This window comes from Pavona decussata, unplaced genomic scaffold (genome assembly GCF_977016875.1).
Source record: "Pavona decussata unplaced genomic scaffold, jaPavDecu1.1 SCAFFOLD_45, whole genome shotgun sequence".
NCBI lineage: Eukaryota > Metazoa > Cnidaria > Anthozoa > Scleractinia > Agariciidae > Pavona > Pavona decussata.
Window position 1 is genome coordinate 651417 of NW_028145467.1, and position 16084 is coordinate 667500.

General features: G+C 39.3%; 1 protein-coding gene and 1 pseudogene across 2 annotated transcripts; one reads left to right on the forward strand and one right to left on the reverse strand.

Annotated features, from left to right (window-relative positions):
* The first annotated feature begins 19 nt into the window (after positions 1-19).
* On the forward strand, positions 20-4608 carry LOC146482526 (hemagglutinin/amebocyte aggregation factor-like; annotated as a pseudogene). The gene is made up of 4 exons (XR_014864081.1): positions 20-293; positions 1484-1700; positions 3073-3222; positions 4410-4608. The product of XR_014864081.1 is annotated as a hemagglutinin/amebocyte aggregation factor-like (transcript).
* A 3121-nt stretch (positions 4609-7729) lies between these two features.
* On the reverse strand, positions 7730-13944 carry LOC146482527 (skeletal aspartic acid-rich protein 2-like). The gene is made up of 4 exons (XM_085106973.1): positions 13836-13944; positions 11294-11898; positions 9860-10138; positions 7730-8680 (listed from the first exon to the last, which is right to left on the reverse strand). The coding sequence occupies exons 1-4, from the start codon at positions 13882-13884 to the stop codon at positions 8441-8443; spliced, it is 1173 nt and encodes a 390-aa protein (XP_084963099.1). The 5' UTR covers positions 13885-13944; the 3' UTR covers positions 7730-8440.
* Between the last annotated feature and the right edge of the window lie 2140 nt (positions 13945-16084).

Below are 16084 nucleotides of genomic sequence, written 5' to 3' on the forward strand. Positions count from 1 at the left end.
CTTCGCGAAGTCATAAAGACTGGGTATTAAAATCGGCAAAAAGAAAAGCTGTCAGTCGGAATTTGTTAGCGGCTTTTCATTTGTTTTTAGACAGGACAAAATGATACCGAAGTTTCGCAATGTCGTCATCATCGTGCTCATAACAGTTCTGTGTGGCCTGGTGACCAGTGAGCCAGTGAACAAGCCAGCGGTGAAAGTTACCAAGAAACACTGGCGGTGCGACAGCTCAAGTCCACCAGGAAGGAAATGAGCGAATGACTGGGATAAGGTTATGCATTTCTCGTGTCCAAAGGGTCAGTTGAAAGGCTTGCAGTTGTTACTGTAATGTTCAATTTAGCTTTCTGGCTCTAATGAGAGCCGCCTCTCTAGTAAAAACCCTCTTTCATTTTTAATCAGAAGTCTCGTGGCTAATCTGTCAGTACTGAGTGCCTTTCTAAATGGTCGAGCGGGCGAGAGGAAGGGAGCGTTTCAATTCGGTTAGTTCCTGCTGCCCGCTTGGCTTTTAGAAAGTGACTGCTAGCAGTCTAAACTATTCTAATAAGCAATCAAGCACTACTTAAAGGAGCAGTGTCACCTATTTTTAGTTTTACTTTGAATAGCGAAAGTACATATTGGTATTGATCTATAATAAAAAAATGGTTCAATTCTGTTAAAAATAACCCTTCTAGAGCACAGAAACTAGTATCATTCATTTTTCTCTGCAGATGGCTGGGATGGAAATGGATTGCAACTTGAAAAAATTGCTCAATTGTTTCAAGTTCTTCCTGTGAGTTTTGGAGAAATCGCTAAAAAAATGATTATAGTTTATTCTTCCTCGGAGAAATCATTTCATGTTTTCCCTCCGATGCTCCAAGAACGATTTCACGAGCAGTTTTGGCCAACATACAGCCGTGACAGTGCCCTTCTAAGGACAGTGCCTACTAAAAGAAGAAGTATTTTTGCCCAGTTTATGACCATGTAGGAAAAACAGATCTTAACTAGAATCCAAAGAAACTTGGGGTTTCGTAGCCGTGTACGTTTTAGAGTAAATACTGAATGCAATGATTCCAAAAAGGTCTAAAATACAAACCAATGAAACTCAATTATATATCTATGAAAAATGGATGGTTATCCCAAATAATGTGTAGGCTTTGTACAATATCTATATCCTAGGTTTTCAATAAACAATTCATAGCGCAATAAAAGTTAAAATTCCGTCAGTCAAGCGTCGGATAACGGAGGCAATTGTGATCCGGCCGTACGAAAGCCCTCTTTGAAAATGTTTGAATAGAAACAATGCCTTCGAATAAGCCAACACCTAATACACTATATTAAGCTTGAGACCCTAATGAACATGATATAATCCATCTCAACATTCACATTTTCGTGATTGCGGCTGATAAAGTCCTGTTGAGCCGAACGGAATATTCTGCTTTTAAAGTTTTATTACGCTCTGAGTATAAGAAATTATTAGAAATTATATTGCTGACATATTCCCATGTAGGTCATGCAATGCGTTCCCTGTATAGCATCTGGCGAGGCTGCAAACGTGATCGTATCTGGAGCTTTTCGTGTGCTAGGGTCAGTGGGCATCAGTCGTGCTCTGGCTGGGAATTGGACTGGAATAACGATTGGGACGGGCCTCTGTTTCATATGTGCAACAACAATGGCTACATTACTGGGATTCGAAGCGAACATGACAACGGCAAGGAAGACCGCAGGTAAGCGACTAAAACACTTTTGAACTACATGCACATAGGTATGATAAAGAAAGGAAGATGGTAACGTTATTAAATAGCCTACTCAGCGTACCACGAACATGGAACGAAGAAAAGAAATCAGCACGATTATTTTCAAGTCGTTACACAAAAAACGATACAAGTCACACAAACCTTTAACCTCCAACCTGAAAACTTACCAGTCCCAAATGCCGGGTTTCCGGTTTTGTCGTACATACTAACGCGTTCTCTGGGAGGGCATTACAGATGAGGTAGCGAAGTATTCTTCAGCACCAGTTAAAACAAGGGGGAGCAAAGGGATCAACAGCCTAGCTAAAGAGACAGTAAACCGTTGAAGGGAGCAAAAGTCAATTAGCCAAACAGAGACTGCAATTAGATGCGGCTACAGCAGGAGAGGCTGCCATTCCCACTGATTATCCTCATCAGCGGCACCAGACACTGCTGCTTCAGCCGCAGTCAAGGACACACTACCCATGGTCGACCTCGACCGACGGAGGCCTACTATAAACGATTTTCAAACGTTTCCGTTTACACGTCGTCACTATGAATTTTCAAAATATTGTATAAATCAGTCCAAACCATTGAGCTGCCCGGGTAGAACAGGGAAGTCGGACTGTATAGAATGTGCGAAATATAACAGGGGATATTTTTATCAGTTCCTCGAGTTCTTTGGAATAATAAATACTCCCGATTTTGGAAGGGGAGCAGAGGAGAAGGGAGAGTCGAGGGAAGACAGGTACACCAGTACGTCGGATCACGTCAGCTAGATAGCAACGTTTGACTTAAACAATAAGGGTGGATTATTTAAACGGAGACTAACTTAGACCGTGGTTGAAGGTCACAAATAAACCGTCTATATCTGTTCACAGTCGGGTTATTCATAAGGAATGAATATTGTCGTAGTCTGTGCTACATGCCTGCTTGGCATTTAGTATGGAAAATAAGGCTTACATTCTTGGATGAGCCAGATTGAAATCGATTTAGACCATGATTTTGTTAAACCTTGTCTCCATTTTTCTTTAATAACCTGCCCTAAGTCTTCTCGAGCTTAAACAATGAGGTGGTCCTTGAAAGGACTGGGCATGTAGTATATCCATTCAATTTGAATATAACAATAATAATAATAATAATAATAATAATAATAATAGTTAAAAGGGACAAAGCAAAGGGACAGAAAAAAGAACATTTTATTTGATAGCGGTTATGATTCTGAACCGATCGCTTCTCGAACAAATTAAAGAAAAATTAAAATGAGAAAAGTTATTTCAATGATTAGTTTTCCCAAAGGCTGACTGATTTGATTTTTGTTCATGTAGTTTTGTTCTTTTTTACTATTCACTTCTTTTACCAACAGGTTTAAGTTTCATTGCTGCGTCTCCAAAGGGTATAAAACCATAGATTGCCAAACCATGACGCTGAACAACTTCCAACAGGTTTTGAACTACCAGCTGCCAAAATACAGAGTTCTGGAAGGACTGTACAGCTATCACCGAAACGACAAAGAGTAAGTTTTCCAGAGCTCGGAAAAACGTCAGTGAAAAGCTAACAAAGCCCTGTAGCACAGCAGCTCTTGTAGGCCTTTTATTTGGCTCCTTATGTATCGCAGCTCTATTTTTTTCGGGGCTAGGTCCTAACTCCATTTTCTATTTTTGTTGTTGGAATATTCTTTTCACTGATGGCGTAAGACTTTATTCCCCCTCCCCCAGGGGGGTGCTCTCCTATATAGGCTATATAGGTATGTACCACCCCAAAGGGTATAGTTTTTTAACCGTTTGGTCTAAAAACGGGTATAGATTTTGACCATTATGGTCTTAAATCGGGTATGGTTTTCAAGGGAATCACGAGAGCGCATAAACGCATTTGTCTTTTCAACTCCAAATGAATAGTAGAGAAAGAGAAGCATCCAAAATACATCAGTCGAGCTGAATTTTTTTGTATATTTTACCAATTCTTGACTTCGGCACTGATGCCAAGCTTAATAACGCTACAACTAAGGTCTGAAAGGGGGTGTGGAAATGGCATGTTTTGGTCTGAAATAGGGTCAGGATTTGGAGAACCGAGTGGCACACCTCTACCGAGAATTCTGAGAAGTACCCCCCCCCCCCCCCCTCTCGGGCTTTATTCACACCAGCTAAAAACTGCACGATGCCAACGTCAATATTCTGAATAGCGTTCTTTTAAAGGAAAGCCTTCAGTTTGCCCTCAAAGGGAAGAATTTCCAGAGGGAAGTCCCAGAAACAGGCCTGCAGTGCAGTGAATCATGATACAGTAGTTAGCTTTACTACTAAGTCTACTTCTAAGTCGAGAAAATCGTCTGATTCTTTTCAAGGACTCGCTTTTACCTGAAATGCTTTACTTGATTGATATTTGACGAACAGAACGTGGCCAAACGCCAGTCATTTTGAGCACTACTACCGTGGTTCCTTGCTGGCGAGTTACATAAAGGGTAATACATTGTATTGCACTCATTAAACATTCAGTGAGCACTGCCAAATGTCTTCCACAATTGTTTTTTAGATGTTGATGGTGATAAAGAAAAAAAGATGGTCAATTTTAACCTCGGCCATGAAAAAAAAAAAAATAAATATGCGGCCGTGGACACGTGATTTCATCAGCCTTGTTGTTTAGGGGCCGGGTGCTAAAATTAAGACGACGGTTTTACTTATAACTGTTACTTCTTTTTATTTTCAGAGACCGTGTTTGGAAAGCTCGCATCTGCCGTCTAAAACGATTTCCGCGTTAGACGATGTGATATCTAACAACCGATTTCTGAGGTCGTTCCATGATGATAAATGTTATGTAGTTTTGTTAGTAGGAACCTGAGCTGTGATCTACGCGGTTAGATTTGTTCTTTCCTGACATAGAATAAAGTGTTGTGCAAAATACACAATTGGTTTTTGTATTTATTAGTCCAATGGTCCTTCGTGGTAATATTTTTCACTCGTGTAAGATGATCACTCCAAATTAGTTTTTTGAGCCGGCGGGGTGGGGAGGCGGGGTGGGGGGAACTTGCGTTGCTATTTTTGCTTTCCAGCTCGAACATCAAGAAAAGGGACTTCGAGTAGTCTATCCAATACAGGTACCGAATAATTCATTTATCTTCTTCAATAGGCTAATTTTAAACTTTATGAATCACGCTCATGCGTTGTGCTTATCTTGGGGGCTTAAAAACGTCCTGGCAAGGAATTGCTTTACTGGGGGAAAGCCGAGACAGGTAAATGAAACTAACGCCATTTTTTTTTTTTAATTCTTAAAAGAATTCTGCATGATCGCGATCAACGTGTATGACCCTGAAAGACACTCACCCTCATGCTTGCAGCACGGACAAACATTACAGAACTACAGTGGCGCCGATAGGTAAACTCTCTTTCTATATCTCAAAAACAACCAGGAATTAGATGATGATTTAGCTGAAGTTCGCTCTTCGAACCAGTCAAGTTTCAAATCAGACAAGTGCCCACGTTTCAGTGGAAGCTTAAACAGGTCTAAACATCTCGTATTGCTAAGGAAGACCGCAATAACATGCTAATTGCGCCAAAAATTCGTTCAGTTTTTAAACATTCATATTATGAATTTTTGCAGTCTTTTAAAAACCGGACAACGTTTGAAAATCAGCTTTTCAGCAAAATCTTTGTTGCGCGAGAAAGAGGTCTTATCATGTGTGTTTTACACTTAATTGATAGGTCAAAACAATAACGCAATCGTTTTGTGTAGCTACACCAAAAGAGTAACAAGTAACTCCGCTGAATCGTCACTTACGAATAGCAGTTTTAACGGGATTTCGAAGATTATATCACCCTCAAAGTCTACCTTAAGACTAAATATGACCATTAAGGTGAAAAGTTTTTCTTTAATTCAAGCGGGCTTTGTTTGCCTTATTTTGAAGAGATATCTGTCGGGTCATATAGGTGATTTAGCACGCTTAATCGCGCTTTACCTCTACCATTGAGACCTCAGCCAATGCGAAGTTTCGTTTTTTATTTATTTGTCAAATCAAAGCCTATGCAGAACTACAATATACCAGAAATCCTTTCTTCTTAGATCTATTAGAGTATGGAACACTTTAGCCGACGAACTTAACTTGACTATAGACGACCTTTCCTGTTTTAAATCTGTAGCCAATTTTACGTGTGTGAATGGAAGGGAAAGACATAAATGCTCCTCGTGACCACTTCATGACTTCAAGACCCGTTTAAACGGTTTCAACATTCATTGACCAACATTTGTTCGTTCAACAAACGTTGAACGGATATTGGACAAATGTTGGACAAATGTTGAACGGTGTGTTTAAACGTCTGCAACACCATTCAACATTTTCGAGAACAAAGGAAATGTTGTACGGATGTTGAATGAAAGTTAAACCGATTTAAATTGGATTCAACACGCTTTCAACATTTTGTACGCTTTCAACAATGTTAAACGACCTGAACAGGCAAACACCCCAACATTTGGCTCAACAAAGTGTTGAACGCATGTTGAACCAAATGTTGAAACCATTTAAATGGGCCCTTACGATCACTGGAAAAATACGTACGGCCCGGAGAGGTTAATCATACCGCGGATGGGTGACAATCTGTCAACGTCTATTTGCATAGTACATTTACAAAGTATGAACACCGGTTCGTTTCTCAAATGTCTGCTTTACCGTGAATTTGCCCAGCCCCTTCTTCAGTCTTTCCTTCTTTCTTGAGTTCTACTGTCAGTGCCCTGTTTTCAGTTTGAACTGAGTTTTTTCAAGAAGTCGGGGTTTGAAACAGGTAAAGCTTCAATCTTCAGTTTTTCTATCGTGTGAGTTAACCAAGTTCTCTCACCCGTCCCCTGGCTGTGGGGAAGTGCGAGGTGGACGGGGGGGGGGGGGGGGTAGAAATTAAAATTACCTATATCCTACCTAGAAACTGATAGCTGATAACTGAGTTGCTCGAAGCATGGTTAGCGCTAACCATTGGTTAAAAGGTTTCGCATCGATTTCTGGCCTAAAATTTACCTACCTTTTCAGACCGAGAACGAATTGGCAATACTCTATCCTCCTCTTTCAGATCAGTGGGTGAAACAAACTCCATTTTACAGACTAAATTGTCAGTTCACTTATATCGTACATTATAGATAAAAGCAGCCTATAAACAACCATCTCTGGTGTGATACATGTTCCGGGGTGGGGTACTCCCATATATACACTATTTGGTATATATGTGATGCAGCGAAGGGTATGTCTGTAGCAGTTTAGCTTTGGAATAGGGTATAGAAACCAGAGAGTTTTGGTTTAGAATAGGGTATCATAGAGAAACGTTTTAATCTGAAATAGCTTAATCTTAAGCAACGACAACGGTAACGGCGACGAAAACGTCACCTGAATATATATCTTTATTTCATTTGTGCTACTTCGCGATTATTTCAACTCGCTCAACTTTACAAAAATTGGCGAACTATCCAGGAACCAAATTGGTAGGAGGGGCGTACAAGTTAAGGAAGAAAATGAAAAATTCACCATCATGCGTTCATGTTCTCCACAAAACCTTAAATGTAGTCATTTCACGTTGTTGTTTGCAGAGGATGGCAAAGAAATATACCAAATGCAAAACGCACGTGTAGAGCGATTGTTTTTGCTCATTAAACCTATTGCTTTGCGGCGTTGTCGTTGCCGTCGCCGTCGTCGTTGCTTAGCTATTGTTTATTAACAACAAACTGTTTGTTACTCCAACATAATGCTAATGTTATACTAAGCATACATTTTGATTTAGAAGGGTTTCGCGAAACTGGCCCGGGAAAAGCAGTTCTAAAAACTAAATCTACTCAGGTCTCCGGAAGGGATTCTGAGGGATTTTTGGGGTCTTGTCTAGGATAGGATAGGGAGGCAAAATGCGACTGAACGTGGTGTGGTATAAGGTAAAGGGTTTCAGAGTCCCAGCGACACATGTCATCCCCACCCAAAAATCCACTGATTACTCCCCTTCCCTCCTCCGTACATGATGCACCAAGGATAGACTTGTAGCTGTTCTCATCAACATCACTGGTTTGAATGCAACTTGCAGTATTTATTTTAAATCTCTCATGATAAATAATTGTAGCACCAATACAATCTCTCGTGTTAACAAGCTGCTACTATCACACAGTCGTTTCTTCTGCTACACGTTTGCTCAAAGACATTTATAAATAAGTGTCACAGAAGACGCTAGCTGTCGGTTGGCGCCCTGTGCCTTATTTTAGACGCTGCCGGGCAGATATGAATTCAATATGTGACTTTTGTAATCCGTGCCGGATCAAATTTGTTAGCAACAAAAGCACGGAGCAAAAAGTTTCTACATCCACCTCTCTAGTGCTAGTGCTAGTGCCAGTATGTACAGCTACAGCCACAACTTCAACAACAACAACAACAACAATAATAACAACAATCATAATTACTACTACTATTACTTCATGTACCTCTACTTGTAATACTATCACTCACTATTACTCTACGTTTTTCTTACTATGGAAGGAACAATTTTTCTTTTCCCTTAAGGGGAAACAGCAAATTTCTCGAAACATGTTGGGGTTTGGGACAGCGAAAGTGGCGTCCAATTCGGTGTGTTTGAAAGGTCGACAGAAAGAAATTGAGTTCTGTTCCTTTAAAAACTCTTTTTACACTGAAAGCGAGTATATATATTAGTTTTGGTACTTTTTACATGGCGTCTTTACCTAACATCATTTCCAACGATACAGTGGACTGTTATGCGGTTAATTTTTTAGTGAGCTGCAAACACCACTGCAACTTGAAGCAACAGAGCAAAAGTAAAGTTGATCTGCATCCAAGAGGCCGCGTTCTTTTTATTTTTACTCTTTTTCCCGGGTGTCACGCTTGGATCCACCAAAGCATTTTTACTGAACTTGGGGATGCGAAACATGAGTTTCTTCTTTCCGTCGTCAATCTCGAATTTTGGAAATCCCGCCGGCATTGGGGTATAGTCATTGTCATCGGTCATTATCTGGAATAAAGAAAAGACATTGACAAATTACATTAAGTATGGTTTAATGGCCTTAGCTCCTACGAGTCTCCTGTATCTCAGTGGCAGAGCATCCGAACTAGTAATAGGAAGGTCTTAGGTTCGACTCCTGATAGGAGCACTCGGATTTCCTTTTTACCGAGTATGCTTGTGTCACTCACTGAATAAAAGATCGTTCTCATATCTTTAGTTTACATCAGTTTCCGTCTATTGGGTTAGTTTTTTTCTGTCGTTTTTTGCTTGGTCATATTCAGTTTGTAGAATTATCGAAAAATTAACTGATTTAACCTTGCATGTAACCTAAGATACGGATACATCCATAGAATCTGTGACACTTTGACAGCTGGCGTGAACAAGATATTAGAGAGATTTAGAATTACGTCCACGGTAAACAGCAGAAATGATCACGTGACTATGTTTGTCCTACACTAAAAGTCCCGTTCGCTGTTTTCAGTTTCTCGTCATTTAAAGTTGAGCAGTTTTGAGTAAGCATCAAAGGACAGAATTATTTTGCGCTATTTTCATCGATGTACTTTTTTTTTTTTTTCAAGAAGGTGTAAACGCGAATCTCACGTTTGCCGTTTATCGGAGACAAGATTCTAAATTTCCCTATTTCCCTTATAAAAAACGCGAGAAGTTATGATACGTGATGCGTGCTTTTCAAGTTGTACTACTTTAGGATTGTGTAACTGGCCTTCTGTTCTCCATGGCTCTGTTCTTAAACGTTTTGCATACGACAGATTGACGGATCTAACAGCGGAGCTCGCGAGAAAAACCGACCCTTACTGTAACAGGGGCATGGCCGTTCTCGACCCCACAGCCCCCATGGTTATTTAAATTAATCCAACCACTGACTTAGATCGTAGGCTCTGGAAACGAAGATGATTATTAAATGGGGGTGTGGTGCTCACTCTGACCTTATGAGCATAACTGTTACAATATCACCATCAGGGCAAGGTATTCAGTTTGCTAAGTTTAGATAAAAAATTGCTGTCCATAACAACCTAGGGGCAAATGACATGACGATCGAATGCAACTAGCATAGTTCAGTATCAATTTTGCGCGCACCACCTTCGGCCCGTGCAGAACGTCTTTGAAAGATATTATCACAAACCCTAACAACAATGAACGTATACACTGACACACAGTGATGTGGCTTACCCCTCTGTTAAGCAACATCTCAGAGTCCCCTCCCATGTCATATATGATGGGGCAATCGTCGTCATCATCGTCGTCGTCATCCTTATCATCTCGATCATCTTTATCATCATCTTTGTCGTCATTGCACACAGCTGGTTTTTTGGCCTTTTTGCGGTCATCATCATCCACCTCAGCTGGTGAGTTCTTGCTCTTGAAGTTAAAACTGAGGTCAAGGTATGCTCCTGCTTTACCTTTGTCGCAAGCAGGCAATGAATCCCCACAGAAATCCCAGTCGCTAATCTGTGATAATAAGAAGAAGGTATTTAACAATTAGATGATGAGCTCGAAATTTCTATCGCGTGATAGTTGATGAGGGAGAAGCCCGAATCTTCTATCACGCATAGAATTAAATCGGGAGCGAATAATCTTATTGTTTTACTATAAATCTACTAGTCGTTCAAGACTTAACAACAAATTATCCAAATTCTGTTCACAGACACTTAGTAAGCCCGAAGAAGAGGCCGCCATTTTGTTGACAACCACACACTTTTAAGCTTGGTTCACACTTGTGACATAAGCATAAGAAAGGCGACATACGCAGGCGCATTGGGCTTCAGGACAAGCGGGAAATTCGAAAAACTCTGCATACAGGCTGAGTACTCAGACAAATCATGTCAACTTACCATTCTCTATGACGACGGCTTTGGCGACTTCTTGCCAGGCTAGGTTTTTTTTCTTGTTGTCTTTAAAATCAGCTGATGCCTTGTCGTATAAACAAGGATAAATGCGAACAGCTTCGGCTAATTTTTCCGAAAAATCTGTAGAAGACGCCATCTTGGAACTGCAGATCAGCCGGCAGAGATTGGGCACTATTTTCAAACACTGCTTCTACGTTATGCTTATGCTTATGCTTATGCTTATGCTTATGCTTATGCTTATGCTTATGCTTATGTCGCACCGGTTCACACTTGTGATAACGTGACATAAGCATAAGCATAAGCATAAGAAAAAGAAAAAGTTCCCTTTTTCTTATGCTTATGCTTATACTTATGTCACACCGGTTCACACTACACATTCTTATGCTTATGCTTATGCTTATGTTTATGCTTAAGCTTATGTCACAAGTGTGAACCAAGCTTTAGGCTACTCACTATCTACAACAGAATAGCCATAGATAGTGAGTAGCGTAGCCAATAAGAGAACGGCATTCGTGAGAGAACGCTAGTCTGAGATTTATACTGAGGATAGATAGATAGAAAATGGAAATGTCTGTTGCTTCATGCGTTGTGTTTACCGACACGACAGTTATTATTAAGGATAAAAAAGTTACAATAAACCCAGAGCCTTTCAAGGCTTGATTTGAGGGTAAGTTTATCGTTACAATAAGGGAAAAAATTAAGACCAATTCGTTGCTAAACTGCTTGTTTAACTCAGTAAAAGTGATTTAATTCATACCTTGATATTAAACTTCACCGTTCCCGGTTGCACAGCAAATGTCTCATTACCAAATCTAACAGTCCCAGCTTCAAGAAACAGATAAACCATCAAGCCAAGTTTAGCCTTGGGACCGTCAAGATTAGATGACAAGTTCACGTTGATGACAGAAACTCCTTGGAACTTGGAGATTTTTCTAACTGGAGAGAACTGAAAGTTCACATCATCAAAGGAATCCACAGAGTGCTTGTCATCGACTTCGTTTCCATCGGCATCTTTTTCTTTTATTTCGTCCAGTTCAAATGACAGCAAATCCTCGTTGTCGTCTTTAAAGTCATCATCGTCATCATCATCATCATTGTCATCATCCTTATCGTCTTTATCGTCGTCGGTATCTTTGCCTGAGCTGTCTTTGTCGTCGTCATTACTGTCTGGACCGTCCCCACTGTCCGTATCGCGATCCTTTCCGTCTTTATCGTCATCCTTGTCATCTGTATCGGAGCTAACGATCTGGATTTTACCGGACCGACCATGTATTCTGGCCGACACATCTTTCCCACGAATGGTTTTCACGTTACTGTCGTCCTTCTTGTTTGCTTCGTCGGCGAGGCACACGAGAACAAGTGCTGTTAAATAAAGAGAACACAATTTTTGTCAGGAATTTTTGATGACAAAAATGTAGAGAATGATGTATTATTCAAAGTGACACAGGCATACTCGGCAAAAAGTTGGTACCCTGCTTTGTATGAGTCTTTTGTATTTTTGCGATACTGAATCGTTTTTAACCTTGCACTGCATGATCTGGCCGGCTTTGTGAGCAATATCGTCACTTGATTTGAACCGCAAAACTTCTGTTATCTTGACAAGCAATTTTCCTCTTTGAAAAATTATAAAAAATATAGAAAAAAATCCCAGAACATCTTTAAAAAATAACCAATTTCAACCAACTGATGAAGAACACGATTTCACTCTAAATCATTGCTCAACTAAACAGCTGCAACGTCTTCGAGTATAAAATGAAAAATCTCTTTAGTACCCTTTTTCGATATTCTCAAGGCCGTTTTTGTCTCATTGAATTTTTGCGTTCGACGTAGAGAGAACGCATTCCTAATTGCGTTTGGAGACAAGATTGTATGGGACAATCAACAAATGAATGGATCTTGGGATGCGTATCTTGCCATCCCCCGCAGATTTTGCAGGGGTGGATGACATCATCACCAACTTCAGTTGTTGGCAAAGGAGAGAGAGCCTGTGATCAAGATATTTGATCATTTAATTAGACATCTTAAAACCATGCACCAAAAACCTAGGCAAAAGAAGCAAACTAGTAATGGATAAAGCCGCGTCATGGGAAGATGGCATAAATACCACAAGCCTCAGAGACCTTGATAAACTTGAAAACAGACCACTTTATACTGGCTCCAGATGGGTTCAATTTTTTTCAATAGAAACTGAAGTGTGATCACGAAACGAATTGAAAGAGACAAACTGAAATTTTCGATCCTCGACCAAGTCACGAGAAATAACTGTAGCTTATTAGGGAAAAAACTCATTTCCAAGAACCTTGATATCTTGAAATAATCATTTGAATTATATAAATAGAGGAAGGAGAAATTGAATTGAATATTCAGCTCTAGACGCTTGTTAATGACAGCCGTCCAATACTGTCTGTGTGTGAGGCAGAAATGGGATCGATTAACGTCATTATCTATAGAGGCTTTACAGTTATAAGAGGTACTTTTAGTTAAGCCGTTCTTCCTGAATTTATCCCAGTTTTCTGTCGTATAGCCGACTAATTTTTACATACTCAAACGAAGGTATTTATTTGAGATTTTTCTTTTTAAAAGTAGTAATAGGCTTCGCTGTTTCAACCCATTAATTTATGGCTGGTTAAAACGGCAATGCATAAAATTGCTAATTAAAGGTACACAGTTTGATAATTTAAGATATCCAGAAGTAAACAAAAATAGTGGCCACATCGTAGGCAAGTTAGGTCCGCTAAAACAAAAAGAGTTGCATCTACGCTTATGAAACGCAAAGTTTACTGAAGTATAAAACGGAAAACTGTTCGTTTTCGAAATTGCACATCCAAATTAAAATATACCCATAGCAAAATGCAGTAATAGCCTCACTTTAGACATTAACTACTCCCATTTTCCCATTACACTGTTTTTCACTGAAACCAGTTTCGTCGTGGTTTTTATACTTAATATTTACTTAGTTTTAATTTCAGAGTCTTCAGTGAAAACTGGCTAAAACTAAACGGAAAGAAAATATGTTTAAATTGACGGCTGCCTCCATGCGACCAATGCGTGGATTTTCGATGACAAAAAGTGTTTTACATTCGACGGAGGGAAAAATAACATATAGAATAACTTGAGATTCTGGCATTTCTCGATCGCGTTTCACTTCCAAAAAGGACAAGATATGCTCTTTGCATAAACGCTCGTGTTAATGCGATATGCAATTATATTTTAACGATCCTTAAAAGCTCTAGGGGTTTGAAAAAAAAGGAAGAAGCTACATTCAATCATCGTAAACAGTCAAAAGAAAAAGCTCTTACCCAGACAGACGAAAACCAAGGTAATGGAGAAACGCTGAGAGATCGCCATGGCTCTGCGACAGTTGCAAGTGAAATAAGGAGAGTACAGGCAACACAGCTTATATAGATTAGAATTGGAACAAAAATAATTGATTGCACTCTTTTATGCGTATAATTAGCATATGATATTAGTTGATATCCGTTTTAGGACCCTTTATTGTTTTGTTTCGTGGGGATGTATTTATGGTTTCCTTGATGAGTTTAAAAAAGTGGTAAACCTCCTTTATTGCACGTTATTTTTATTCATTCGGGGCCTCTTGAAAAAAATATAGATCAACAACTCGAATAATATTTTCTTGACGCAAGCGCGGTTTAGGATACAATTTCAAAAATTCAATGGTTTATGGGATTTAAACACTTTATTCTCAATTGATCTTGAATAAACTTCGCGATGGTCAACATTTGTTTCAATTAATTTATTAATTTGAGTTCAGAATCCGAAGTAAAAAATAATGTATAAGCCTTGAGCCTTTGCTATAATTAACGCTCACTCAGCGCCTTGTTTAGCCAAAAGGTTTCGTGTTTCGCTTGGTCGTGACAAACACCAAAAATTGCTAGACAAGTTGCTATGGAAACACTCTAATGTACGCCGCCTGATTATCACAACATATGGCGTTCTTTCGGTATATTGTGATTTTGTTTAGAAAAATGTCGTGGAAACATAGTAACAAAAATTGGAATTAAAACTGACGGCCCTTGTATTTTTTTTAGGTGTAGATTTAATTGCAACAAAACGTTTCTGTTTGATCGCGTGACGAGTGAAATGTGCATGTATTATCACTTGTTTGCTGAACACCACATCACGAAAAACATGAATTTATCAAGGTCTATTAAAATGAAATGTTTTATTATGAAAATGAATTTTGTTCGGTTTTTGCAGCCTTAATCATTACTCGAAATCTCTATACCAAAGACCTGCCTCACCAGTGATGAAGCGATAGAAAATTTTTATTCCTCTTTAGCTGCTAACATTTCTGTGTACAGATTACAGACCAGATTTGAAACTGACGTAAATGTGTAGTGAAATAAATCGAGGCCTTAAAAAGCACACCCAAAAATCTGTAATTTTTCTTTGGTATAGAAATCTTGAAGTCGCCGGAACTGAATTGAAGGATTAAATTTTGGCGATGCTCGGCAATAAGTGCACAGGAAAAGAGTTATAAAACTACAAAACTTCCTGTTTAAAGTTTTAACGCCAAAATACATTGTTTCGAAGGAGCGAGAGCGGATTTTTGTCGCCGGGCTAACTGTGGGGTACATTAACTACACTTTACATTTGTTATGCAAGCGAGTGATGACATTCTTCACTCCGAAGTCCCTGAAGCTAAGGATTAAATGTTCGTGAGTTTAAAGGTCATTCTACTACTGATGTTTCAATATTTAGTGTCAGTCGGTCGGAGAAAAAAATTCAAAATATAAGGGGGAGGGGAAAGGAGGAGTCTCACCAAAAATCAGGAGTGGAGTAACCCAATATCAACTGGACACGATGGTTCTAGCCATCCACGATGGATTACAAGAGGATCGATGTTCGGGTTCGAATTCACCCCAAAAGAATACATACTAGGTGTTGTGAAAGTCGAATCAAAGAGATAAAAAGTGCCCTTGGTTATCAAACTCCCGGAAGTAACGAACCCTTGGAGAGAACTGATTACGACTGGGGTACAGGTATGATGGTCTGTAAAATGTGTATATGGACCGCGTAGCAGTCGTGGAAAATGAACGAAATAATAAAGTGCAATGTTATGACTGTTGTGTAGGGCAGTTTCTTTGCAGATTACAAGTATTGTAATCTGCAAAACAACCCGACTAAACGGTAACCTTTTTAAATCTTTAGGTGAAAATCCCCTTAAATGACTTTTAAATTAAGATTGTCCTTACATTTGTTTACACGTGTATATTTGTCATGGTTTTATAATGACAGATTGGCGCACATACTTCACAAATTTTAGATCCCAAAAGTAGCTATCACCCGATATTAACGACCTACCGAAAGTAACCACAGTGAAGGGCTTGTGAAGCCGAAAGTAACGAGGATCAATACCTTCCGATCTTTCTAATAATAGAACTTGATAGGTTGGGTTATACCATGGCGTTGCCATGCTCCTTATGCTAAACCTAAACCATATGACCTAACTCCAGTAATAACTTTGAACTATTTGAGGAAATGTTAATATCATTATGAGAATTTTGGTTTTTAAAATGGCCAGAAT